The sequence below is a fragment of the Neolamprologus brichardi genome, chromosome 10 (genome assembly GCF_056152115.1).
Source record: "Neolamprologus brichardi isolate AB-2024 chromosome 10, ASM5615211v1, whole genome shotgun sequence".
Lineage (NCBI taxonomy): Eukaryota > Metazoa > Chordata > Actinopteri > Cichliformes > Cichlidae > Neolamprologus > Neolamprologus brichardi.
This window is the reverse complement of record NC_142113.1, coordinates 23532244-23559981: the sequence shown is the minus strand read 5'-3', so window position 1 is coordinate 23559981 and position 27738 is coordinate 23532244. Positions and strand designations below refer to the sequence as shown.

The 27738-nt window shown below is 39.2% G+C and overlaps 2 protein-coding genes across 3 annotated transcripts; both read left to right on the top strand.

The window, feature by feature from the left end:
• The first annotated feature begins 11920 nt into the window (after positions 1 to 11920).
• On the top strand, positions 11921 to 16575 carry LOC148100942 (uncharacterized). 2 transcript variants are annotated; one of them, XM_087846902.1, is made up of 6 exons: positions 11921 to 11970; positions 12168 to 12225; positions 12543 to 12860; positions 13285 to 13509; positions 14308 to 14436; positions 15862 to 16575. In XM_087846902.1, the coding sequence occupies exons 2-6, from the start codon at positions 12171 to 12173 to the stop codon at positions 15951 to 15953; spliced, it is 819 nt and encodes a 272-aa protein (XP_087703028.1). In that variant the 5' UTR covers positions 11921 to 11970; positions 12168 to 12170; the 3' UTR covers positions 15954 to 16575. The 2 variants fall into 2 exon arrangements, with proteins under 2 accessions (XP_087703028.1, XP_087703027.1); XM_087846901.1 differs by lacking the exon at positions 11921 to 11970 and having other exon boundaries at positions 12121 to 12225.
• A 1364-nt stretch (positions 16576 to 17939) lies between these two features.
• On the top strand, positions 17940 to 27451 carry LOC118453805 (uncharacterized). Its single transcript, XM_087846900.1, has 10 exons — positions 17940 to 17963; positions 19169 to 19208; positions 19393 to 19453; positions 21023 to 21101; positions 21276 to 21333; positions 21640 to 21960; positions 22301 to 22561; positions 22891 to 23157; positions 23888 to 24019; positions 27027 to 27451. The coding sequence occupies exons 1-10, from the start codon at positions 17940 to 17942 to the stop codon at positions 27125 to 27127; spliced, it is 1344 nt and encodes a 447-aa protein (XP_087703026.1). The 3' UTR covers positions 27128 to 27451.
• Positions 27452 to 27738: the final 287 nt, after the last annotated feature.

The window sequence follows — 27738 nt, the reverse complement described above, 5'->3', positions numbered from 1 at the left end:
GCCCACCACTATTGTCTCATGCACAAACTTCAAGATGAAATAGGAGATACTAGTGGCCGTGCAGTCGTAGGTGTAGAGTGAGTACATTAGAGTTCAATATACACCCCTGACGTAACGCCACGCTGCCGTCTGCGAAGGCTGCATGATGTTACACCACGCCACACTGGCCACACAGGTCACACCAGTCACACAAGTCACACTGCGCTGCCATCACACTGCCCGTCACACCCATCACACCGTGCTCCCTGCGTGGCTTAACTGGCAGCGTGGTTTAATGGGTAGCGTGGTTTCACGGGCAGCAAGATTTCACAGGTAGCGCGGTTTATCGGGTAGCGCGGTTTAACGGGTAGCACGGTTTCACGGGTAGCGCGGTTTATCGGGTAGCGCGGTTTATCGGGTAGCGCGGTTTATCGGGTAGCGCGGTTTATCGGGTAGCGCGGTTTCACGGGTAGCGCGGTTTATCGGGTAGCGCGGTTTCACGGGTAGCGCGGTTTAACGGGCAGCAAGATTTCACGGGTAGCACAGTTTCACGGCTAGCGTGGTTTGTCACACTGCGCTGTCATTGAAGGGTATGGAAGTATGTTTTTTGTGTGAACTGACCATTTGAGATTCTCCGCCAGATGTACGGCTAGGAAACGGAAGCGATTCACTCTTTCCACAGCAGCGCCGTTGATGGTAATCGGGGTATGTGCTTTACTAAACCTCCAGAAGTCCACCGTCATCTCTTCTGTTTTTCTGACATTGAGGGTGAGATGGTTCGCATTAAAGTTTAAAGGCACTGAGATCCTTCTTGTAACATCACCCTCACTATTGTGTCATCCGCAAACATCAAAATGAAATTGGAGATACTAGTGGCCGTGAAGTCAAAGGTGTAGAGTTCAGTATACACCCCTGATGTAACACCACGCTGCCGTCTGTGAAGGCTGCATGATGTTACACGGCGCCACACCGGTCACACAGGTCGCACCGTGCTGCCGTCACATCCGGGTTTCACCTTTGGTGATAAGACCCACCACTGTTGTATTGTCCGCCAACTTCACATTGAAATTGGAGATACTAGTGGCCGTGCAGTCGTAGGTGTAGTGTGAGTACATGAAAGTACACACCTCTGACGTAACACCACACTTCCGTCTACAAAGGCTGCGTAACGTCACACCAGTGACATCGGATACACAGGTCACATCTTGCTGCCGTCACATCGGTCACACCGGGGTATTAAACCCACCACTGTTGTATCGTCCGCAAACTTCACAATGAAATTGGAGATACTAGTTGCCGTGCAGTCGTAGGTGTAGAGTTCAATATACACCCCTGACGTAACACCACGCTGCCGTCTACGAAGGCTGCTTGACGTTACACCACGCCACACTGGCCACACCGCGCTGCCGTCACACCAGTCGCACCTCGCTGCTGCCTGCGAAGGTTGTATGACGTCACATCAGTCACACAGATTAGAAACGCGCTGCCGTCACACTGCCCGTCACACTGCCCGTCACACCCACCAGACTGTGCTGCCTGCGTGGTTTAACTGGCATTTTCACAGGCAGCGTAGTTTCACAGGTAGCGCAGTTTAACGGCTAGCGCGGTTTGTCACTCTCGTCACACTGCGCCGTCTATGAAGGGGTATGTTGTTCGTGTGAACTGACCATTTGAGATCCTCTGCCAGATGTACAGCTAGGAAACGGAAATTATTCACTCTTTCTACAGCAGCGCCGTTGATGGTGATGTGGGTATGTGCTTTACTACACCTCCAGAAGTCCACTATCATCTCTTCTGTTTTTGTGACATTGAGGGTGAGATGGTTCTCTTAGCATTAAAGTTTAAAGGCACTGAGATCCTTCTTTTAACCGTCTTGAAATGGCGTTACAAGCAACGGCGTTACAAGCAACGGCGTTACAAGCAACGGCGTTACTAACTGCGTTACCTTTTTCAGTAACAAGTAATCTAACTAATTACTATTCCTATCGTTACAACGCCGTTACCGTTTCTACCAAGAAAATGGGGAGCGTTTGCGTTACTATTTTTCAACAAACAGACGGTTGAACCTGTCTTTAGTGTTGCCAACTCCTCAGTAGGGAAAATCGCTATTGGTTGTCCTAAAAGTCGCTAGAAGTCACTAAATGATGTCATTGCCTAATTTGAATAATTGGCCATGCTAATGTAATTGTAACCTACGTTGTTGGAGAGAGAAATAACATCGTGGAAGAGACATAAAGTGAGTAAAAAAACGTCCTAAATGCATTTAGAATTAGAACTACAAATTAAATTTCTTTTAGCAATTATTGTTTTTTAATGTCACAATTCCAACCCTGATCCTTTACCCGGGCTTGGACCGACAAAAGTGACCCGAAATTGGCACTCTGGGAGAGTTACTTTGTGTGTGTGTGTGTGTGTGTTTATTAGTAGTTTTAAAAGTTGTGATCCACAAAACAGCATAACAGTAAAATAAGATCTGACTGCGTTACAGTCAGTGCGGGAGCAGCGGCTTCACTCATGCGCGATTCATTTGCAGTTTGGACCCATAGGTGTGAACATCTCCTGCCCTGATAGCAGCTGGGGGAGGACTGTCCTCCGCCCGTTAGCGCTTTGGCACGGGTGAGGTGCACCGTGCCAAAGCACCGCTGCTTGTTGAGAGTAAGAGCGATACGCGCTTTCACATCAAAAAGTCGACATAAATAAGTCTCCAATAACACCAGAAAGTGTCGCCAGATTTGTAGCTTTTTAGAAAAAAAAGTCGCTAAGAGGGTCTGAAAACTCGCTAAATATAGCGACAAAGTCGCTAAGTTGGCAACACTGGCTATCTTCAGCTTACTGCACCTTATATCAGTTGCACAGAAGTAGCTCTACATAATCTGGGCGCTACAGCTTTAAGTAGCTCCCGCGGACGGCAATCACTTTCTGCCAGACGATCACTTTCTAGCACAACACCTGGAACTAGGGGGCAAAACAATGGCATGAGTGTTGCTGTTTGCCTGAGGAAGAATAAAGTAGTCGTGGTAAGCCAATCACATGACCACTTCAAGATGACAAAGCAACAAGGTGATATTTAAACTGTGTTGATAGGCCACATAAAACCAGAGTCATGATAAACAATATATATGTAGTGTTTTTCCTCAATATTTTCGTCATGTTTACTTTGTAAGGACAGCACTAGCAAGCACTCTCTGCTATGACCAAAAAACACCAAACAAACAAACAAACAAAAAAACCCCACCCCTTTCATGTTGGTGGAAAAATGCACCATGTCGACCAATCAAAAAATGATATGGCAACATGACATTTGGTTGTTTAGAAAGAGGGGTAAGTTTTAGGAGTGACAGTGAGAGAGAGAGAGCAGAAAAAGAGAGAGAGAGCATCTTTGGAGTGGGTAGTTAATGTGTTGTCTTGTGTAGTTAGTGTGTAGTGTTGTAGATAGTTTTCTGCAGGTGTCAGGCTTGTGATGTTCTCCTTTATAGTGGACAGAAATTATTTTTTTTGGAGTGGCAGAAATAATTTGTGTGGCATCTTATATTTGCATTTAAAGTCATGAAATATGATTCAGTAAACATGTTTGTGGTTTTTTGTCTGATTTTAGATCAATTGTGTTAATACAGTATGTCAAAATGAAAATATAAATATAAATTCAGACACGTGAGGTTGTGCTGAAAAGAATGATACCAAACAGGGTAAAGTAAATAGTTTTTAACAGTGAAATGAGGTAAAACCAAATGTAGTGAAAAATGGCCAATTACACCCTGGACCCCAAAGGGTTAATTTTTTTCCTAAGTAATGCAATAGTTACTTTTCAAGTAATTAATTACTTTTAGAATCTTGTAACTCAGTTACTTTTTTGAAGAAGTAACTAGTAACTAAAATAAATTACTTTTTCAAAGTAACTTGCTCAACAATGCCCACCACTATTGTCTCATGCACAAACTTCAAGATGAAATAGGAGATACTAGTGGCCGTGCAGTCGTAGGTGTAGAGTGAGTACATTAGAGTTCAATATACACCCCTGACGTAACGCCACGCTGCCGTCTGCGAAGGCTGCATGATGTTACACCACGCCACACTGGCCACACAGGTCACACCAGTCACACAAGTCACACTGCGCTGCCATCACACTGCCCGTCACACCCATCACACCGTGCTGCCTGCGTGGCTTAACTGGCAGCGTGGTTTAATGGGTAGCGTGGTTTCACGGGCAGCAAGATTTCACAGGTAGCGCGGTTTAACGGGTAGCCCGGTTTCACGGGTAGCGCGGTTTATCGGGTAGCGCGGTTTATCGGGTAGCGCTGTTTCACGGGTAGCGCGGTTTATCGGGTAGCGCGGTTTCACGGTTAGCGCGGTTTATCGGGCAGCAAGATTTCACGGGTACCACAGTTTCACGGCTAGCGTGGTTTGTCACACTGCGCTGTCATTTAAGGGTATGGAAGTATGTTTTTTGTGTGAACTGACCATTTGATATTCTCCGCCAGATGTACGGCTAGGAAACGGAAGCGATTCACTCTTTCCACAGCAGCGCCGTTGATGGTAATCGGGGTATGTGCTTTACTACACCTCCAGAAGTCCACCGTCATCTCTTCTGTTTTTCTGACATTGAGGGTGAGATGGTTCGCATTAAAGTTTAAAGGCACTGAGATCCTTCTTGTAACATCACCCTCACTATTGTGTCATCCGCAAACATCAAAATGAAATTGGAGATACTAGTGGCCGTGCAGTCGTAGGTGTAGTGTGAGTACATGAAAGTATACACCTCTGACGTAACACCACACTTCCGTCTACAAAGGCTGCGTAACGTCACACCAGTGACATCGGATACACAGGTCACATCTTGCTGCCGTCACATCGGTCACACCGGGGTATTAAACCCACCACTGTTGTATCGTCCGCAAACTTCACAATGAAATTGGAGATACTAGTTGCCGTGCAGTCGTAGGTGTAGAGTTCAATATACACCCCTGACGTAACACCACGCTGCCGTCTACGAAGGCTGCTTGACGTTACACCACGCCACACTGGCCACACCGCGCTGCCGTCACACCAGTCGCACCTCGCTGCTGCCTGCGAAGGTTGTATGACGTCACATCAGTCACACAGATTAGAAACGCGCTGCCGTCACACTGCCCGTCACACTGCCCGTCACACCCACCAGACTGTGCTGCCTGCGTGGTTTAACTGGCATTTTCACAGGCAGCGCAGTTTCACAGGTAGCGCAGTTTAACGGCTAGCGCGGTTTGTCACTCTCGTCACACTGCGCCGTCTATGAAGGGGTATGTTGTTCGTGTGAACTGACCATTTGAGATCCTCTGCCAGATGTACAGCTAGGAAACGGAACTTATTCACTCTTTCTACAGCAGCGCCGTTGATGGTGATGTGGGTATGTGCTTTACTACACCAGAAGTCCACCAGAAGTCCACTATCATCTCTTCTGTTTTTGTGACATTGAGGGTGAGATGGTTCTCTTAGCATTAAAGTTTAAAGGCACTGAGATCCTTCTTGTAACCGTCTTGAAATGGCGTTACAAGCAACGGCGTTACAAGCAACGGCGTTACTAACTGCGTTACCTTTTTCAGTAACAAGTAATCTAACTAATTACTATTCCTATCGTTACAACGCCGTTACCGTTTCTACCAAGAAAATGCGGAGTGGTTGCGTTACTATTTTTCAACAAACAGACGGTTGAACCTGTCTTCAGTGTTGCCAACTCCTCAGTAGGGAAAATCGCTATTGGTTGTCCTAAAAGTCGCTAGAAGTCACTAAATGATGTCATCGCCTAATTTAAATAATTGGCCATGCTAATGTAATTGTAACCTACGTTGTTGGAGAGAGAAATAACATCGTGGAAGAGACATAAAGTGAGTAAAAAAACGTCCTAAATGCATTTAGAATTAGAACTACAAATTAAATTTCTTTTAGCAATTATTGTTTTTTAATGTCACAATTCCAACCCTGATCCTTTACCCGGGCTTGGACCGACAAAAGTGACCCGAAATTGGCACTCTGGGAGAGTTACTTTGTGTGTGTGTGTGTGTGTGTGTGTTTATTAGTAGTTTTAAAAGTTGTGATCCACAAAACAGCATAACAGTAAAATAAGATCTGACTGCGTTACAATCAATGCAGGAGCAGCGGCTTCACTCATGCGCGATTCATTTGCAGTTTGGACGCATAGGTGTGAACATTTCCTGCCCTGATAGCAGCTGGGGGAGGACTGTCCTCCACCCGTGAGCGCTTTGGCACGGTTGAAGTGCACCGTGCCAAAGCACCGCTGCTTGTTGAGAGTAAGAGCGATACGCGCTTTCACATCAAAAAGTCGACATAAAGAAGTCTCCAATAACACCAGAAAGTGTCGCCAGATTTGTCGCTTTTTAGAAAAAAAAGTCGCTAAGAGGGTCTGAAAACTCGCTAAATATAGCGAGAAAGTTGCTAAGTTGGCAACACTGGCTGTCTTCAGCTTACTGCACCTCAGGGGCGATTCTAGGATCATAGCTTTGGGGGTGCTGAGCACCCAGAGAGCTGCCCATCCAGGCAAGATAAACTTTACTCGTCACGATGAGAGATGAGTCTTCCCCGTCTCTGTCAGTCCCTGCATCCTTAAATGTCTCCAGTTGTCCCGAGTTCCCTCTGACTGTCTCCTTGGTGCATTTAAACCCCTGTTCCTCCCTGTCCTCATCGTCTGCTGACTTCATCTCCATTATCAGTTATCAAAATTTAAGCCTCTCTGTGCAAGTCTGCAAATTTCTTTATTAAATCATAAGATTCTTAAATTCATCAAGTCTCTCTGTGCCTGGTTCCTCGTCACAAAAGATGACATCACTGTTTTGTACATTTTAACACAATTTAATCCCCACATTTGTGAAAGAAAAGCAAAACACTTTTTTGAAAAGTCTGTAACAAAACCATCAAATCTGATCAAGGTTATTTAAATGCTGCAAAAGAAGAATGGATTGGAATAAAAAAAAAAAACCCATATCCTAACCTTAATTACTGCGGGAGAATAATGAATGATGCTCATAATGATGCTCATAGTGAGTATGCAGTACAGAGAGGCTGCCTCTCTGTACTGCATCCAGTCAGTTAGCTAGTTAGTAACTTGGGTTCAATATCGGCACATGCACATATGACAAAATAACCAGTTTCTCTCATTACATTTCAAACAGGACAGTGGTAACAACAGCAGGCAAGATAATGTTAAGTTTTCGATTTTAAATAGGCTGTATAAATTTCAATGGGAGCAACGGGACGGTCAAATATCACTGATTTTACTACAGAGCAGGACGGATTGTAGGGTAGCAAACATCGTCGGAAAAGACGTTTTCAACACTGCAGGTTACCTGGTGTAATGTTTTTCAGCTAAAAAGAAACATGGTCTGACTCCTACCAACTATATAAAGAGTAACTGAAGGTTAAATGCAGCTAATATGTCCTGTTTTAAGCCAGGCACTTCCCCCTCCGCTCCGCTGCGTCTCAGCCACTATCGCTCTGGCAGCAACGGCGCTGCAGAGCAAGGGAGAGCCGAGCTGGAACAAACCATTTTGGGAGGGGGGAGGGGTTATCTAAACTTTTGCTGTTAAAATGTTCCGTCTCAATTAAGTACTGTATGCTTTTTATATTTTTAATAGTGTGTCACACAAACAACAAATATTGTCAAAAAAAGTAAGAAATCTTTGGGGGTGCTTTGATTCATTTTGGGGGTGCTGAAGCACCCCCAAAAATGGGCTAAAATCGCCCCTGGCGTCCTACCCCACCACCTGATTCAACTCACCACCAGGTGGTGATCAGTTGACAGCTCACCCCTTCTCTTTTACCCAAGTGTCCAGAACATATGGTCGCAGATCATAGATACGATTAAAAAAATTGAGCAACAACCTGTGACCTAGGGTGTCCTGGTGCCACATGCACTTATTCAGTTCAATTCATTTAAGTTTTTATATATAATTTATATAGTGCCAAATCACAACAACAGTTGCCTTAAGGCACTTTATATGGTAAGGTAAAGATCCTACAATAATAGAAAGAAATCAGAGAAAATCCCAAAGCTTCCTTGTAACAGGAAGAAACCTCCAGCAGAACCAGGCTTCAGGGAGGGGCGGCTATCTGCCATGAGCGTTTGGGGTAAAAATGTGAGTTAAAAAGGTGATTGAAGAAGAAACACTCAGCACATCATAAGAATCCCCCAGCAGCCTAGACCTATGGCAGTTAACAGTTCAGAATACTCAGCCTTCTTGGATTTCTTGGGAGGGGTGCTCAAGGGTGCTGCACCTGGATACTCTTACTGGGGGACTTCAACACTCACGTGGACAACGACAGTGAGACATGGAGAGGCATGATTAGGACCACCTGATCTGAACCCAAATGGTGTTCCCAAAGTGAACAGGTTCAAACATAAGGGTGTTTTGTTGCTCCACATAAATGCCAGTGCTTAGGGTACTTGTCTTGTTGAAATATCCAGCCCCAGAGCAACTTCAACTTGGTCACGGATTCTTGAACATTGTTCTCAAGAATCTCCTGATATTGACTGGAATCCATGCAACCTTCAACTTTAACAAGATTCCCAGTACCTGCACTGGCCACACAGCCCCACAGCATGATGGAACTGCCGCCACATTTTACTGTGGGTAGTGTGTGTTTTTCTTAGAATGCATATTGTCTGTTGTTATGTCCAAATAACTCAATTTTAGTTTCCACAGCACCTTATTTCAAAATGAAGCTGGCTTGTCCAAATGTGCTTAATCATACCTCAAGCGACTCTGTTTGTGGCATGTGCGCAGAAAAGGCTTCTTCTGCATTACTCTCCCATACGGCATGTCCTTCTACAAAGTGCGCTGAATAGTTGAACGATGCACAGTGACATCATCTGCTGTAAGATTATGTTGTAGGTCTTTGGAGCTGGTCTGTGGGTTGAGTATGACTGTTCTCACCATCCTTCGCCTCTACTTATCTAAGATTTTTCTTGACCTGCCACTTTGGGCTTTAACTAGAACTGTGCCTGTCGTCTTCCATTTCCTCACATGTTCCTCACAGTGGAAACTGACAGCTGACAACTCAGAGATAGCTTTTTGTATCATTCCCCTAAACCGTGATGTTGAAAAAACCTTTGTTTTCAGGTCATTTTAGAGTTGTTTTGAGGCTTCCATGTTGCCACTCTTCAGAGATGCAAAGAGGAGAAAAACTTGCAATTGGCCACCTTAAATACCCTTACTCATGTTTGGATTCACCTGTGTATGTAGGTCAAGGGTCAATGAGCTTACCAAACAAATTTTGTGTTCCAATAATTAGTGCTAAAAGTATTCAAATCAATAAAATGACATGGGTGCAGGTGCCTAGTTTAGTTATTTAAACTAAACTAGGCACCTGCCTAAAACATCTGTAACCTTTAGCAGTAATTGTAACAGATTTTTGAAGTAAAAAAAAAGGGCCACATAGAATCGGGCTGAATAACAACAACCCACATTCATCAAGAATCGAATATGGAATTGGATCATATCATATCACTGTCACCAGGTGGGGACAGTGCAATGCACCTGATGGGGTACAATGTTGCTGTTGAGGGGTTGCTGCTGCTCCTGCCTCTGAGAGTGCTGGACGACAGGGCTGTGTTGACTGTAGACATTTAAAAAGTCCATAGGAGAGATGGTAGATGAAAAAAACTGTGGGAACTAAACTGAAACCAGAATATTAGAAAGGCAAAAGAAAGGGGTTGTCATGGTAGGGTAGGAATGTAAGAAAAGAATCTATACACATAAAACATGCGCACGCACACACACACACACACACACACACACACACACACACACACACACACAGAGTGAAATTTTATAACTTCTCCAAAATACTGTATATACTATGGAGAAAGGTTTGCATCATAGAATAGAATGGAATGCCTTTATTGTCAGTATACAGTTGTACAGTGAGATACAGAGCAAGGCAGAAAGCTCATTAAATGTTATTTTAATGTTATTTCAATTTCTCCACTGTAAAATCAGCATTTCTGTCATATTTAAAAGATAAATCGAATATAATCTGTTTTGTAAGCTATTTTTCTTTAAAATACAGTGTGTGGGGTTTTTTTTAACATCATAATTATAACAATCCATGATTATGTGGATATGCATATTAGATAGTTTAAGTGAAATACAAGCCCAGAAAGGCAGAGGAAAAGCCCTGTAACTTACTTTAAAACAAAATATGTTCCCCAAAATGGTGGGCAGAGCTACAGACTCATGACACCCTTACCCAGTTAGCTAGCGGCTAATAACCATCACTACTTAAGAAGTTAGTAAAAGGACAGGTAACGTTTTGTTCTGTTACACGTTCTGTTACACACACAGCATTTGTTTTGTTTTAATTCTTCAGTTGCAACAAGACAACTTAACAATGTGTAGTTAAATGTTATTGTTCAGGGGCACAGGCAGGACTGCCTGATTGTAAAAACCCTTGATGTGAAACACAAGAGTTGAATTGCAAATAATGTAATGATCCGTACTGGCCACATGATGGGGCCAAAGTCCCAAACTGGAACTTAAATCAGACAGTAAAGACTCCAGCCCCAGTCTACATGGTATGCAAATTTATAAGAACTCCCTGAACTACCAGAGCTTTTTCTCTCCAGTTTTACTTCTTTTACTTTGCTTTTTTGTTCTTTCTTTCTGTCTTAAAATATACACGAGTCAGTTAGTGTATCTTCAGCAAAGACACTTAAAATAGAAAGCGCTGTGGTTTTAGCGTAATCTGGTTTTAACATCCCACATTAAGGAGTTAGCTCTTTTCACAAACTCTCATAATGCGGTGTATGTTGACATCATCTACATTGCAAGGGCGTAAATGAAAAAGAAAAATGGATAAGTAATTTAATGGTATGTCTACAAAGATCCAGACTTTGTGGACCATTCTGACTTTTTAGCCTGCAATGTCAGACAGTCAGATTTATATTGTTTTTACTGAGAGTGTCTTATATCTTAGAGTAATGTAATGGGATGCTTGTTCCTGTATCACCATTATAACACTGGTCCGGGATCAACTTTGCAACTGACAAATCATGATGTTGTGATGTCATAGCTTTGCAATGTGGGGAAAAAGAAAAAAAATACTCTTGTTTATTTAAAACTCTCTTCTGAAACAAATAGTAAGCATTTCAGTTGCTTTGGTTTATTTAATAATTTATGCAATATAATAAGTATGTTATCAAGTTACGTTTTCATGTTGATTTTCTAGTGATAGTTTTTAATAATTTATTATCCATCCATCCATCCATCCATCCATTTTCTTCAGCTTATCTGGGGCCGGGTCGCGGGGGCAGCAGCCCAAGCAGGGAAGCCCAGACCTCCCTCTCCCCAGCCACCCCCTCCAGCTTATCAGGGGGAAGGCGTTCCCAGGCCAGCCGAGAGATATAATCTCTCCAGCGTGTCCTGGGTCTGCCCCGGGGCCTTCTCCCGTTGGGACATGCCTGGAAAACCTTGCCCAGGAGGGGCGTCCTTGTCAGATGCCCGAACCACCTCAACTGGTTCCTTTGGATGTGGAGGAGCAGCATTATATAATGCTAAATAAATGCTCAGACAACACTGACAGCACTGGTCAGTTGCAATGCTGATCTTGGACCAATCTTGTTATGAAGACGTAGGAACAATACTAACACAGGATATCAGATCTTGCTTTGTATGTACTGTAAAACATACCTTTGAACAGTCTTTCCTTTGAATTATTATTAACAGTTTAATCTGGAGATGATTTCTGTGCCTCTCTTGTACTCAACTCAACTTGTACTCAATACAGCAGCTTGAAAATGCATATTTAAAAAATGTATAGCTCTAAATTAGCCAGCTACTATAGTATATGTACATATTTGTACAAGTACAGAAAAAAATATGATACATCACTAAGTGCCTTAGTATGACATCAGTGACTTTAAATAGATGCTTACTCATTTCTGTCCTAACCAAAAGACCATAGCTTGTCCCACCCTGCTGCCACAGAGAAGGACTTCTGCTGCAGGTCAGTAGTGCTAAACTTATGTCTCTGTACTTCAAAAAAACAACAAAGAAAAAAAAAACAATAACAACATTCTTGAAAATTCATGCAAGAAATCTTTTTACAACTTCCCATGTCCTTGCCTTCTATTTTGGAACCACATATTAGTTGTGTTATGTCATATGTGCAGCAGAAACAAAATTCTAATTGTATCTCAACAGAAAATGATTTTGATCTACATGATCATCACAGCTCCGGCAATCATTGCTGTGGCACAAGGTACGCTTCAATTATTTATGTAGATAAAAAATCCATACAGCTTTTCAATTAATTCACAAAAGCATTTAAATATTTGATTGTATTATTCATTGTGTGGTCTGATGTCATAAAAGCATACATAACTATATATATATTAAATCCTATATAACATTACATTAGATAATGGTGTCATTAGTCGTTGTATTGACAAAGTCATTAAAAAGTCATTTCAGGGACATGAGATGTGTTAGTAACTGTAAAAATAAACCATATGGTTTTATTTGGAGTGAAAATGAGTGACAATGGTTAATTTCTCCTTTTCTTAATTTTCTCATTAGGGTCTTTGATATGCAATCTAACTGAACCTCGACCCCAGACATGTTTTGGATTTTTAGGAGAACCACTCATTTTTTACTTACCTACTATTCCGGATACAAGGACAAGCTTGACAAAGAATAAAGATGTAATTTTAAGATTAAAAAATAATTCATCAGTTAATATAAATGAAAACTTCAAGAACCGTACATTCTTTGGAAATGGAATATTCAGTCTGACAAAAGCAACAAAAAATGACTCTGGAGAGTACACGATGGAACAATACGATTCTACTGACGGTGTATTATTGCACACAGTTAACATCTATCTGGATATACTAGGTAAAACCAAACAATCACTATCTTCAAATAACATATGTGCAATAGTAAAATAAATATCAGAATGTGTTATGAAGCTAAAAACAGAGGGAAAAAGAACTTTTCAATCCGAGCACTGTATGTCTGAAAGGTCACAAAATTCAAAACCTGCAGGTTTTTTTAGTCGGTTTTGCAGGTACATACGAGTTTCAGGATTATAATTATAGTATTTATTACATATTTTTCTATTTCATTATAATTGCCAGTAATGTATTGTAAAAGAGTTAAAATTATTATCAAATCAAATTAGTGTTCATATTCATACACATTTCCAAAATAAATACTTATATAAAGGCTTCAGAAACAGATAACAGGTTGTAGAGCTGTTAATGTCATGTTGTAATTGTTGTTGCATATATATGTGACTGCATGTTTGTGTTGTCACCAGACCGCCTGACAGTCAGCTGCTCCTCTGAACAATATGACCTGGAGTTCATTTTCTCTTTGGACACTAACGTGTTGATACAGACACGAGCAAAGAGTCCAGAAAAACAGAGCATTTCAAATGCTACCATGAGCTTACATGGGCAACTGATGGGAAAGCTGATGTGTATGATTGTCCAAAACAATGTCAGCAGAGAACAAACCACTATTCATCTTACAGGCTGTTCAGGTATTACAGTTGGTTTTTTTTTTTTTAGTTCTTTTGTTTAGTGTTTACTACTACTACTACTAATAATAATAATAATAATAAATCTCATTGCTAAAGAGGTTTTAGAGTTTGAAGCATAAATAGAAGTAAAACGTTTGTTCTAATTTTTTTTCCTGTACATTACCACAATGAATTTTAAATGAAACAGCTCTGATGCAGTTAAAGTGCAGACTTTCAGCTTTAATTCAGTGGGTTAAACAAATCTGCCAAACTGTAGATTTTGCCACTGTAGTGATTTCTTGGATGTTTTTTCTTTCTGTTTTCTCAGCTGGCAGCTTTTGAGCTGCATGGAGAGCTTCTTTTGTTGTCTGTTTACAGTGAAATCTTCCAAATGCAAGCACCACACCTCAGATCAACATCAGTCCTTTTATCTTCTTAATTGATAATGACATAACAAAGGAATTGCCCACACTTGCCCAAGAAATAGCCTCTGAGTCAGTTGTCCAACTACTTTTTGTCCCTTTAAAAAAAGTGTGGCACGTGTTAAGGAGCTGAAACTCTTAAATCCTCCATCCAATTTGTATGTGGATAACCTCAAATACAAGCTGAGTGTCTACAAATTCTGTCTATGTCCATCATATAACTCTAATTGGAAGTGTTTTAGTAAACAGGTAAAAAAACAAAACTTGTGTCAATGTCCAAATATATATGGACCTAACTGTATGTGTGACTTGAGGTAATTGCAGCCCTTTAAACTATATCTGCATCTACAAGAATGTATTATCTCAATATATTCTTCTTAATGATTTTATTTTCTAGGTACTAAGTCTTCCCTCTGCGTTGTGTGTGTGGTTGTGGTTGGAGGTGTTGCCATTCTGCTTATTTTGGCTATGTTCTTTGGTACTCGGCATTTCAAAAACACAACTGGTATCACGACTGTTAATGAAGGTAAGATTTGCTGTAGATGTTAAATTAACTCTACTGCCTTTGTCAGTTCAGTCTCATTAAGTACCACACTAAAATTACGCAAAGGTTTCCCAAATTAATAAAAAACAATGCTGGTGTTTCGACATTCCTGAAAATAATTATGGAAAACATGAAATTCATCTAGTTAAGAAAGTTATTCACTTTACACTTAGAGCCATGGCTTGTTGCACAAAGGCACAGTTTTTGTTGTTTTGTCTCTGTATACCACAACAATGTATTTTAAATAAAGTAATCAATATGTGATTGAAATACAGTCTGTGGTGGTGAGGAAGACTGCCAAGATGGTATTTGGTTTAATTAATGAACAGAGGGAAGAAGACAAGGAGATTTGGTGTTGGAATGAGTAAGCACCAGAAAGTACAAGGCTGGGAAAGAAAAAGTCAAAAGGTCAGGAGCACTTGGCATCTAGTGTACAGCGAAGAGAGAGGTGACAAAGGAAAAAGGCTTAAACTGACGTGTATGTGAGGCTGGATACTGAAGAAGGAGGAAATGCCTTGTATTGACTTGTTATTTAAAAGAATTGAGTGAGTAAATACTACAGTGAGTATTTTAAGGACCACCTTCAGAGAGGAAGGCCTCAAATGGAGTGAAGATAGTGAAGAAGGAAGTGCAAAGGATCTGTACAGAAGCGTTGAACTCCAGATTACATACCTGTGAAGATATGATACAAGATACAGGGAAGATACTTGCAAAACAGACTGAACCATTCCCTGAAGCTGTGGGAAGGTTTTTTTTTAACATTAGGTTAAGGAGGGATAAGGGAGGCATATGTTAATGAGATAGTTTTGATAGAGAAGTATAGAGATGGCCAGAAGGAGTTGCACTGTGCCTGGGTGGAGAAGAGAAAACAGGGCACTATATGAGGAAGAAGAGTGTCCAAGAACTATATGAGGGTGGTGCAGGACATTTATGAAGACAGTGAGACAGTAGTGTAGTCTGAGGAAGGAGGTCAAGGTGGGGGTGGGAATTACATGAGGGATCTCTCTGAGCCTCTGAGGTGGAGGTATGCATGGCAAGAAGAAGAATGGCATTGCTGAGCCAGCCAGTGAAATCCTTTTTTTAAAGAATGTACCAGTTTACTGACTTCAAAAGTTCTCCTAAAGTTTTGATGGCCTGCATCAATTTGGGTCTTTGGGATGCAATCTAACATCAGGGTTCAATAGATCCAACTCATAAACAGCTAATGCAACACTTTTGTTAAATTCCCTAAGTCTGGAATTCAATCATATTTTGGTTGTTTCTTTCAGAATCCATTGCAGTGGTGCACATAGCACAAACTAAACTGAATCTGACAGTATCCTAACATTATTGTTACTAGTCCTTCATATATAATTGTAAAATATTTTGACTACCTAAAAAATCAATTTCTGTTTCTATGTGTTTCAGATGATGCTGAAGATGACATCATCTACTCAGATGTTAAAGTGAAACAGCGTACAAGAAAAGCAACACCACGTTCAAATCAAGATGCAAGTTAGCTTTCCCCTAATACATTCTGACCTAGCACCAGTCTTAAACCTGTTCATGCCAAGTTTCAGTTAGAAGCTCTCACCAACATCTTACATATAACACTGGAGATTAAAAAAGCTGTGGTCATTAGTGTTTGTTTTATAGCAGATAACAGCAAAGGTGAGCTGTGCCTCTCTAAGACAACAGCAGAGTCAAGAATCAACCATCATCTCATAGCTTGAACATTTTAGCTAATATTCACTGTGTCTGTCATGACCGTAAAACAATGAAACCATGTGATACTAACTTAGTTGCACAGCACATGCTGAGAAAGTGCATACTATACATGTATCTTGCATAACACTGGCCTGATTTTACTATTAGGAATCATAGCAGATATCAAAATGCCCACTTATTCTATGTAACAATACAAAAAACATGAAAGGCTCACTCTAGAAATACTTCTCCTGTTACAATTTGTTATTTTAGTCATGTATTCTCAGTGCATACAGCTTTGTGCCTGCAGCTTAGAGTCTCAGTATTATATGTCATGTTTTGTGATCATCATTTTGAAAGTATAATAAAACTTGTGTTTTCCTCGTGTTCCACACAATTCATTCTCAATCAGCATACTTTATTAATCCCAGTTTTAATCCCAACATTCTCAATGTTGCATTTATTTTCTGTGTTTTGCAGTACAAACTATAAACCAAAGCCAGGCATAAAGTGGAAAGAGACAAGAGCGTAATAAACTCACCCTGTAACTTGTGAACAAGAATTATTGTTTTCTTTTATAATCAAATCAAATCACTTTTATTGTCACATCACATTATTGGCACACTGGTACAGCACATGTGAGAGAAATTCTTGTGTCCAAGCTTCACAAACAACAGTGGTGTGCAAAAAAACAAGAAAAATAAGAAACAAAGCAAAGTATAAGAATAGGAATATGAGAATTTTAAGAATAAATATATGTACAAATATAAGAATGTATGAACATTGTTAAATATGTATACCAAACATATATGTATGTGTGTGTATATATACATATATATAACATATAGAGAAGTCAGCAGTATGAATATTGTGCAAAAGAAATGGCATTTATGTGCAATATGGAGTGCATAAGTGTCGAAGTTTCGGTAAGTGACAGTGAAGTGTCTATGAAATGTTAGTGGTCAGTGTTGAGCAGTCTGATGGCCTGATAGAAAATGCTGTCCCTCAGTCTGCTGGTTCGGGACCGGATACCGTCGTACCTCCTGCTGGACTGAAATAGTTTGAACAGTGTGTGACTGGAGTCTTTGATGATCCTCCCCACTTTCCTCAGGCACCGCTTCTTGTAGATGTGCTGGAGGGAGTGAAGCTCACCTCCAATTATCTTTTCAGAACACTGCACCACTCTCTGGAGAGCTTTGCGGTTGTAGGCGGTGCTGTTGCCATACCAGGTGGTGATGGATCCAGTGAGGATGCTCTCAGTGGCACAGCAGTAGAATATACTACTGTGTGATTAGTGGTTGTTCTGTCATATTCTGGTAAAATCTGTAAACTTCAGTAGTAAAAGTAAAAATACTTATGGTGAGAAACAAGTTTTGAGTTGCAAGTAATGCATGAATCAGCACTCACCTCATGAATCCAGTGTAATTTACAAATATCCAGAAGCAATAAAATGCAGAACACCTGCAAGATCTTGTTTAATTGTGATTGTAAAGGCTATTACTGCAGTAATTGTTTTGTAAATTTGAGTGGATAGTTGTGTATTTGTACCTCAATCCATGTTTTCCTATTTACAACCATATGTGAGAGATCAGATTTGTAAATCTCAAATGTAAATGTCAAAGCACTGAAAAGACCGAAAACTCCTGAGTTACAGCTTCTTTTAACAGACTGTCTGTTAGTATTAACCCTGGGATGAAGCATGACAGGCTCACCACCAGGTGGCGCGAGTACCAGTGACTTTAGCCACCAGCTGCCTAGTATGCTCAAGTGCTAGTTGCATACATATAAAGCAGACTTACATGGAGAGACTACACATGTATGCTGTAAGTACATGTTTATGTTATTTTTTTAGTCTAAGTATAGTTTAGCTTTGTAAAAACTGAAATGTTATTGTTAAGACAACAACTGTGCTAGCTCAATTTATGCTTCAGCTATCAAACCCATATACAAAGTGACAGAAATAAGCAAACTGGTGGGTTCAGCACCAGAATAATAGTATAACCTTATAGCAGTGTGTTGGAGATAATTTGAGTTAGTTTTGAGCCAAGCTGGCTTTGGCTTATCATAAAACTACATCACCAAGAAATGAATTAAAAGCAATTCTTTCTATCTGTCTGTCTAAAATAGATAAAAAACAGAGTTGGCTTTTTAACTTGATTTATTTTAACTCAGTCTTGGAGAGTGAGGTGGCTGAGGAATGGAGAATTGCACTGGTACTAGTTTTTACGAACATGAGTGATGTACAGTGGATGAGCCATACCATGAAGATAAAGGAAAGTTTTGAAGCTAGGTTAATAAGAGAGAAAGTGACGAGTGAGCAGCAGTTTAGCTTAATGCCAAGAAAGAGTGCTACAGATAGTGTTTGTTTTCAGGGTGTTGATGGACAAGTATAGAGACGATCAGAAGGAGCTTCACTGTGTCTTTGTGAAGTAATGTCTCCAAAGTATAAACAACTCTTAATAAATGAACATTATTCTATTAGTTTTATACCAGATCATTTAACTAACCTTAATATATAATAATCACATTTCTCTCCTTGCAGTTTATATGATATTGTACCCCTCTCTCTCACACTTTGTGTGGGTGTGCTAGTTCACTTTCTTTGTATCTTTAAATATAAACTTCAATCAGTCAGCGCATCTGCAACAAATTTAAAATGGAAAGAGTTGTGGTTTTTACCTAACATAGTTTTAGTATCCCACATTAGGGTGTCAACCGATACTTGCTGTAGACCATGTTGATGAGTTCACATTGCAGGACGTGAGAATAAAATCCTTTTAAAGGCATATAGTGCTTCATTGGTATGTTTACAGAGATTCAGAGAAGCATGCAGTATCACAGTCAGTCTAGTGAGAGTAGAACATGGAATTATCTGTGTTGGGTGTCTTGATGAATTAACTTATCTAAACTTTTGTGATGATATAGTAATATAATGGGACATTTTCCATGATTTAAAGGAACCCTCAATGCTGTCTTTTTGCATATATTGCAAAACACACCTTAAAAGATTTTCTTCTATTGTCAACAGTTTAACCCCGAGATGATTTTCTGGGCTACACTTAGTAACTGTAAGTAAAGTTACTCTTTCCATCCACATAGCAGCTAAAAAATGACTAGTGATTCTCTAATTTGTCTAACTACTATATTTACATGTTTGTATAAGTAAAGACAAGTATGATGAGACACTAAATACTTGGATAAGACTAACATGACTTTAAATACATGCTTACTCATTTCTGTCCAAACCACAAGACAAACACAGCAGCCCAAAGCCCGTCATGCCTGCCGCCACAGAGAAAAACTCCAGTTGCTGGTAAGTAATGCTAAACTTAATTCTCATCGGTGAAATTGCTGTACTATAAAAACAATCTAAAAAATGTAAACATTGATTGATTGATTATGATTGCAAAAAATACTAGATAATACAAAAAATGTTATGAAACCCTTTTGATTGGTCACCATAGCTTTGGTGTCCACAGTTCAGACAAATATTTCATAAATAGTGCTGATGTGTTGACGACAACAGTAAAATTTAAGCTTAAAGTAGCAATTTGAAAACAGTTTTCACATGTAATTATTGCTGCTAAATATTCATTGATAGTTATAATTTGTTTGATAGCATAGTTCTAATATGGCGTTCAGAAAAGAAATGTAGCCATATAACAATTAATATAACAATTAAAATGAGAGTTACTAGACTTGTTAAAATAATGGGAAGTCTTATACTGTGAGTGCTTCCAACAAAAAACGTGATTTTTAGAAAATATCTGACATACAGGTACAACCCACACATATGCACACAGAACTTTAACTAAACGTCGTACATCGTCTTGATGCATGCTCAATCATCCAAGTAAGTAAATCCCCAAAAGTTGATTCTGTTCATCTGGACGTAGCGTTTTCAGTGGGAGAAACGTTTGTCACTCATCAGTGACTTCTTTAGTCTCAGCTGACTGTAGGTTGCCCCAATCTTATAAACAGTACATTAGCATAATGACTGAAACCAGCACCACTGAAGGAACAATGGGCTGGGAGGTCATTTCCACTCTCAGCTTCGACCAAGTGTGTTTGCTTTTGGAACTGTATCTTAATTCCACCTATTTCACATACAAGGGTCAGTACTACAGGCAGAAACATGGGTGTGTCATGGGTTCCCCAGTTTCACCCATCGTGGCCAATTTGTACATGAAAGAAGTGGAAAAAAGGGCTTTTGTATCCTACCCTGGAACGTCCCAGGACATACCACAATTCATGGATAACATTAACTCGGTGGACCGACACATCAAATTCACCAGTGAGGATATGAAAATTGGCAGGTTAGCCTTCTTAGACTGTGAGATTTCCATCAGTAATGGGGGACATCTAAAAGCTGATGTGTACCGTAAACCTACGCATACGGATCAGTATTTAAGGTTTGACTCTCATCATCCACTGGAGCATGAAGTGGGTGTCATCAGGACGCTACAACATAGAGCCAACACCATCCCCACAGACACAGCGGCCAGGGAGGCAGAAGAACATCACATCAAGAAGGCCCTGAGTAAATGTTGTTATCCCACGTGGACATTTGTCAAAGCTGGTAAGGCACCTAAAGAAAGCTCTAGCCAATCCAGGAGAGAAGGACAACTGCTGCTTAAGCAAAAACCCATAGTGATCCCGTATGTGTCAGGAGCATCAGAACAGCTGAGATGCATTTTTTCTAAACACCGTGCCTTGGTAGCTTTTAAACCCTACACACAAAAAATTGGTCCACCCCAAGGATCGGGTCCCCCGACACAAACAGAGTAATATAGTGTACCAAATTATTTAATATTTACAGTGAGTCTAGTGCTCTGGTTGTGATGAAGGAAAATAATGTCTTCCTCGATTTTCTTCATGAAAGGGAAAAAAGACCAGAAATATACCATCCAGGTGCCAGTGGTGAATGCCAGAGAGTAAGAAGACATCTTAATTTAAATATGGTGAGTGACTGTTGTCATGGCGACATTAGCGAAAAAGGAAAAAATGTCTAGTATGTCAATAGTTGTTGCATTATTTTCCAAAGTAAGAACAGTTTCTATTGATTCATTATGTAGATAATTCACACGTTTGATAGTACACTACACATGCAAAATAATCAGATTCTGTCCAAACAGAAGATGATTTTGATCATCATCATCATCGCAACTCCAGCAATGACCGCTGTGGCACAAGGTACACTTCAACTATTAAACAGTACCTAGAAGAACAAAATGAATCCATATTGTTAATCCACATTAAACATTTTAATGTTTTATCTTATTATTTGTTATTACTTAGATGATTTATTGTTTAGTCTGGTGAGAGAACATTTCTGTGGTGCCATTAATTGTATTACTCAAGTTTCATACACATGAATTTTGTCAGTAACAATTAATTGGTTACATATATACAAAGTTTATGGTTTTCTATTTTGTGCAAATAAATGATAGTTATTAATTTCCCTCTTAGTATACATTTGTTTATTCATTTTCTTACCAGGGTCTTCAGAATGCAATCTAACTGAACCTGGACCCCAGACGTGTTTTGGAGTTTTAGGAGAACCACTTGTTTTTTACATACCTACTAAACCACATATGAAGACAAGCTTGAAAAAGAGTACAGATAAGATTTTAATGTTAATAAATGATAAATTAGTTAGTCTCAATGAAAAATACAAGAATTGTACTACAGTCTCCACAAATGGAACATTGAAGCTCACCAAAGCAACAAAAAATGACTCTGGAGAGTACAGCATGGAAACACACAGTTCTACTGAAGGTGTGTTATTGTACATAGTTAACATCCATCTACACATACTAGGTAAGACCAACAACTTATTGACTTATTGAATAACATCTGTGCAATAACAATGCACATGTGAAAATGTGGTTTAGAGCTAAAACTGGAAATTTAAAAAAGCAGGTAGTTACATGAACAGTTTATAGATTGTATTTATCGTTGTTCTTATTGCTGGTTATATATTATAAGAGAGTTATCAAATTATCATTAATTTTGTGCCCACATTTTATATAAGTAAGCTATAAGTAAGCATTTACATTAAAGCCTGTATTGATATGTATTATACTTCTTAGAGTAGCAGTGAATGTCATATTGCAGTTGATACTGTGTCTATATGTGACTATATGTTTGTTTTTTTCAGCTCCTGTGTCAGAACCAGCTGTTATGCAGATGTGTTTATCACCAAAAAAGATGATAGTCAGCTGCTCATCTGAAGGAGATGAAGTAGAGTTCATTTTGTCTTTGGATGATAAGTTGTTGTCTACAGCCAACGGTACAGAAAACAACAGCGTTTCAAATGTTACCATCAACTTACCTGGTCAGCTGATGGGAAACCTGACATGTGTTGCTCAAAACAATGTCAGCAGAAAACAAAATATCACCCACCTTACAAGCTGCACAGGTAGTGTGAAATATATGTAACAGAAATGAACATGTTAAATGTATTGTAAAGCTAAAATATATCTTTGGATAATCAAAAACAATAATTTGTAAGATTATTTTTAAAGTGGCATAGATCTGTTTTAAGATTTTGTTTTAAAAAATATCTATGTTGACAAACTCTCCCAAAGATCACAAAAATTGCAAGATGCAGTTTTTTTTAACAATAATAATTTAGCAAGTACAAAGAGAAACAGAGTGTCTGTAGATATCGACCACTGCAGAGCTGACAGTGGATGTTAAATTGCAGTTTGTATTGCATCCATATGTGACTATATGTTTGTCTTTCAGCTCCTGTGTCAGAACCAGCTGTTTTGCAGATGTGTTTGTCACCAAAACAGATGACAGTCAGCTGCTCCTCTGAAGGACATGAAGTAGAGTTCACCTTGTTTTTGGATGATAACTTGTTGATAAAAACCCAACCCAGCATTGCAGAAAACCACAACATTTCAAATGTTACCATCAGTTTACATGGTCAGCTGCTGGGAAAGCTGATGTGTATCGTCCAAAACAATATAAGCAGAGAACAAACCATCATCAGCCTTATAAGCTGCACAGGTAATATAAAAAAGTATTACATTCTGTTAAATAGTCATTTATTTTATTATTTTATTTAGTAAAGGTATTTATAGGAGTTTTTCTAATTTTAAATGATATATTTTATTTATTTTAAATGCTGAAGCATAAATTGGAAGTACATATGACTTAAAGACTTTTGGCTCCCGATGGAGGCGGTCGCACTTTCTCCTTCTCCCTCTCCCCTGTCTTTCCTGCTTGGCTTCTCATGTCTTTTGTATAGTCTCGCTTATTCTCTAACCCTAAGAGAGTCTCCCAGACTGATCACGGAACACACACAGTCACACGCACACATACGCATATAAACTGACACATACCTACACTCACCCCCCCACCCCATACAAACGCCTTCGAAGCTTATGTCTTCTATGTTGTGAGATGTGATGTGCTATGTGCTGAGGTGTTTTTTCTGTTCTCAAACTGATCTCCCTGTTGGAGCGCAGTCTGGGGTTCTTTTTTCTCCTAGTCTTTCCTCGTGTTGTGCATTTTGCATTGTTATACCTCTCAGACCTGTCTTCCCCATGTGATGCTGTGTAATGTATGTATGGTCGGAAGGGTAAGATGGCGCTGGCAAAAGGTCGGCAGCTTTAACCCAATTTCCTTTGGGGTCAACCTTTGTGATCAATAAAGTTTTATTGAATTGAACATTGTAGCCCAGTAAACTATATTTACATTATTTCAGTATTTTCTTCTTAATGGTTTTAATTTCTAGGTAATATTTCTGACCACTGCATTGTGACTGTGGCTGTGGTAGTAAGTGTTGTTGCCATTCTACTCATTCTGGCTGTGTTTCTTGGTATCCGGAAATTCAAAAACACAACTGGCATTATGACTGTTAATGAAGGTAAGATTTTTATATTAAATGTGTTGTCTTTATCAATTTTGTCTCAAGGATCACCACACAGAAGTATATGTTAAATTGTTATAAAACAGTTAGTGGCAATAATTTGTTGGACAAAAGGATATTTTTGTAGCTTTGTAGCAACTTCTGTACAGGACCACAAATGATTTCAACCCAAACAGTCAATATGTGATTGAAATGCTGACTTTCAGCTTTAATTCAAAGAATTTTACAAAAGTTTTTCATTAAATATTTAGTAATATTTACCCCTCATTTGTAAAAGGCTGATGGGTTATTGTCTTCACCCTGTTAAGCAGATGGGCAGGCGGGACACTCAAGTTTGTGAATGTGATAATTTGAGAATAAAGAAACGTAGCAAATGTATCAAAATTTAATTAAAGGTATATTTACAAAAAATCTTGGGTGAGTTTGAATCTCAGTGAAATAGACCTCAAAATCAGAGATCAAGTTTTCTGAAAATCTTGTGAATGTGCTTGTGAGAACAAAGCGACGTGGGATTTTGAAAGTGATATGATAGTTTTTTTTATGTGGACACTGAGGGTAACACTGGCCACCACCAGTATTTTTGTTTTTATTTCAGTCTCCAGTTTTCAAAGGAATAAAATTTTACTGGACAAACTAACATGATTTAATTCAACCTTGCAGTTTCACTGCCTACAACCCGTAGACCTTACAATGCTACTTTTTCTTTCCTTGTGTTGCCACAAGCCATGTGTTGCTGGTTTGCGGCTTATCAATTTAATTATGTATTTAATAGTTGAATCCCAGCAGAGATAGGGTTGCTTCATGATCATTCTAGTTCTATTAGCAGTCACATCATCAGCAACCATGATTGACCCATTTGCCCATAACATTACTTTCACCTAGTAATACAGTGTGGTATCCTTGGGCTCATGAGCGATTTCACTCCTTCATTTGTTTCTGTTCTTGACTTCTTTAGATAATGTGGAGCTCATGAGGTGTTGAGTAGGTAGTGTGTTTACTGGAGTAAATATATACACTATATTGCTAAAAATATTCACTCACTCATCCAGATAATTGAGTTTGGGTGTTCCAATCACTTCCATGGTCACAGGTGTATAAAATCAAACATCTAACCACGTGACTGCTTCTATAAACATTTGTGAAAGATTAGGTCTCTCTAAGGAGCTCTCAGGAATTCCAGTGTGGTACTGTAATAGGATGTCACCTGTGCAAAAAGTCCAGTGGTGAAATTTCCTCATCACTAAATATTCCACATTCAACTGTTTGTGATTTTACATGGCCTACCACTTTCCAGTTTCTTATAACACCACTGAGCACACTCAGTGAATGGTCAGGGACACAGTATGCGGAGGCCGCCAACATTTCTGCAGAGTCAGTTGCTACAGACCTCCAAACTTCATTTGGCCGTCAGCTTAGCTCAAGAAAAGTGCATAGAGAGCTTCACTGAATGGGTTTCCAAGCTGTAGAGCGTGGACGTGTTCTTTGAAGTGACAAATCACAAATGGGATCAAGGTGGGGCGTCAGGGAATATCTCTTGGAGAGAAGAATGGTTTATTTGGGATGGCCACTGCAGCTCAACCTTATACGTTTTTTAACCCTTTAAAGCCGGTCAGAGCGGACACGCTCCATTTTGCATAACTATTTTTAAATCCCGGTAGCTCTGCAACCACGTGAGCTAGCGCAATCATTTTTTTTGCATATGAAACCGGAGGAGTTGTACTTACATTTTATGCCATCAGCTTGTCCTCGGTCACAGTTTCCTTCCACATATAGCTTTGCAAAAACTGCATAAAAGCGCTTGCAGCAACAAAAACATAATATTCCAGAAACACGCTTTGCCGATCCGATCAGCTGTTCATAACACTTCCTACGTCCATCAGCGTGAACTATCGCATGTCCGCCATGACCTGCCCGAAACCGGAAGTGACGTCATTTTGCGGAAATGTAGTTTTTTACCATCAGGTCCTCATGAGCCTATACTGGTGTTTTTAAAAGTTATGTTTGACTTTCTGACTTTCTGTGTGGTTTCTGGGATGCTTAGGACTCATATTGCACTGCTGGAAATAGTTTATTTTGATGCATGTGCTGCTTTTTTGCAAATTTGCATTATAATATTTATTTTTGTTTTTCCTGCAGTATATAGAAATTGGTGTATTTCAAATATAAAACTATGAAGACACTCAAAATAAATTTCCTGTGGTGGGAAACTATTTTGTGCAACTTTTTTGTATTTACAGTTTTGAGGGATAAGCCTCTTAAATTTCTCTAACTAGAAATATATGTTAAAAAACCAAAAACGATTTTCAATTTTTTTGTAGTTTATTGCACTTTTTTGCAATTTATGTAATTACTATGCACTTAATGCAGACATATTATTAAAATTTGGGCTATAATGGTTGTATTGATGTATAGCAACTTGAAATGCTCCCAAAAATGGCACTACAGCATGTAAACATATAATATAAGCTCTGGCGGACTTGGTTCTATGGCAGGTCTTAAAGGGTTAAGAATGTACAAAGTTGTTGTTGTTTGGCCACTCCTAAATGCTTTACCATCTCTATGATTTATTTATTTGTTTACTTTTTGGGCTCCCTTCCTTATACTCACATTTAAAATGTACAGCAAAAAGCTTCAATTACAAATTTAGAGCTTTTGTATGATTTTAGATATGATGCCTGCTTCATTTTTCAGGAAATAAAAAGGAAACAGAACTTGGCCTTAATGCAGCTTGTTAATCAATTGTCTAAATATCCAGTTTTGAGCCTCTGAAAATGAGGGTCTTTTTTTTAAGCCTTGAATTAAAGCTAATTAAAACTGAAGTCTTTCTTTCAATCACACGTTTTTGCTTGATTTGAAATCCACTGTGGTGATGTACGGAGCAAAAACTACAAATATTGTGTCATTGTGAATCTTTGTGAAAACTTTCTTGTTATAAGTTTTCAATGTACAACATCAGCGTCTTTTGATTACACAAGACACAGTTTTCTGTTTCTACTTTTTTCAGATGAAGCTGAAGAGGACGTTGTCTACTCAGATATTAGACTGAAGCAGCATGCAAGAGAAACGAGAGAAACACCACCTATTTCAAATCAAGATGAAAGTTAACGTTCCTAAACAGTCTGACATTCTGAAACCTAAACCCTAACATGTAGACTTTCAGTCAACTGTCTAATAAAACTATGGCACTTTAGCAGTTCCATCTTTGCAGTGAACGTGAAGGTAAACATATTTAACAAGTACTCACTGGATTATTAATTTTGAAGAAAACATAAAGGGGGGAAAAGTTATTTAGAAGGCATTTGATATACATGAAATACTTATTTATACTTATTTATAAATGCTTTATATTTGAACTACATTTTATTTGACATAATTTAAATAAACTACAACAACCCTGTAAAAGTTCTAACCAACATTTAACATTTAACCTTGGAGATTGAATAAAAGGCTTTGGTCAGTGATGGTGCTTTCCTTGTGTTCTGTTTAGCAGACGTGGGCTGTGCCTTTTGTTTGAGATAAAAACACAGTGAAACATCCTGGTTACTTTTTTCTGTGTTGTCATGACATTAAAACCACAAACTATATCCTGTTTTCACTGAGCTGCCAAACTTCTAAACCGTGTGACATTACCTAAGCTGCACAGTTGTCAGTGAGAAAGGAAAAAAACTGTAATATGCATAAAACACTGGCTTGTTTGTTCACAGCTGTTGATCATA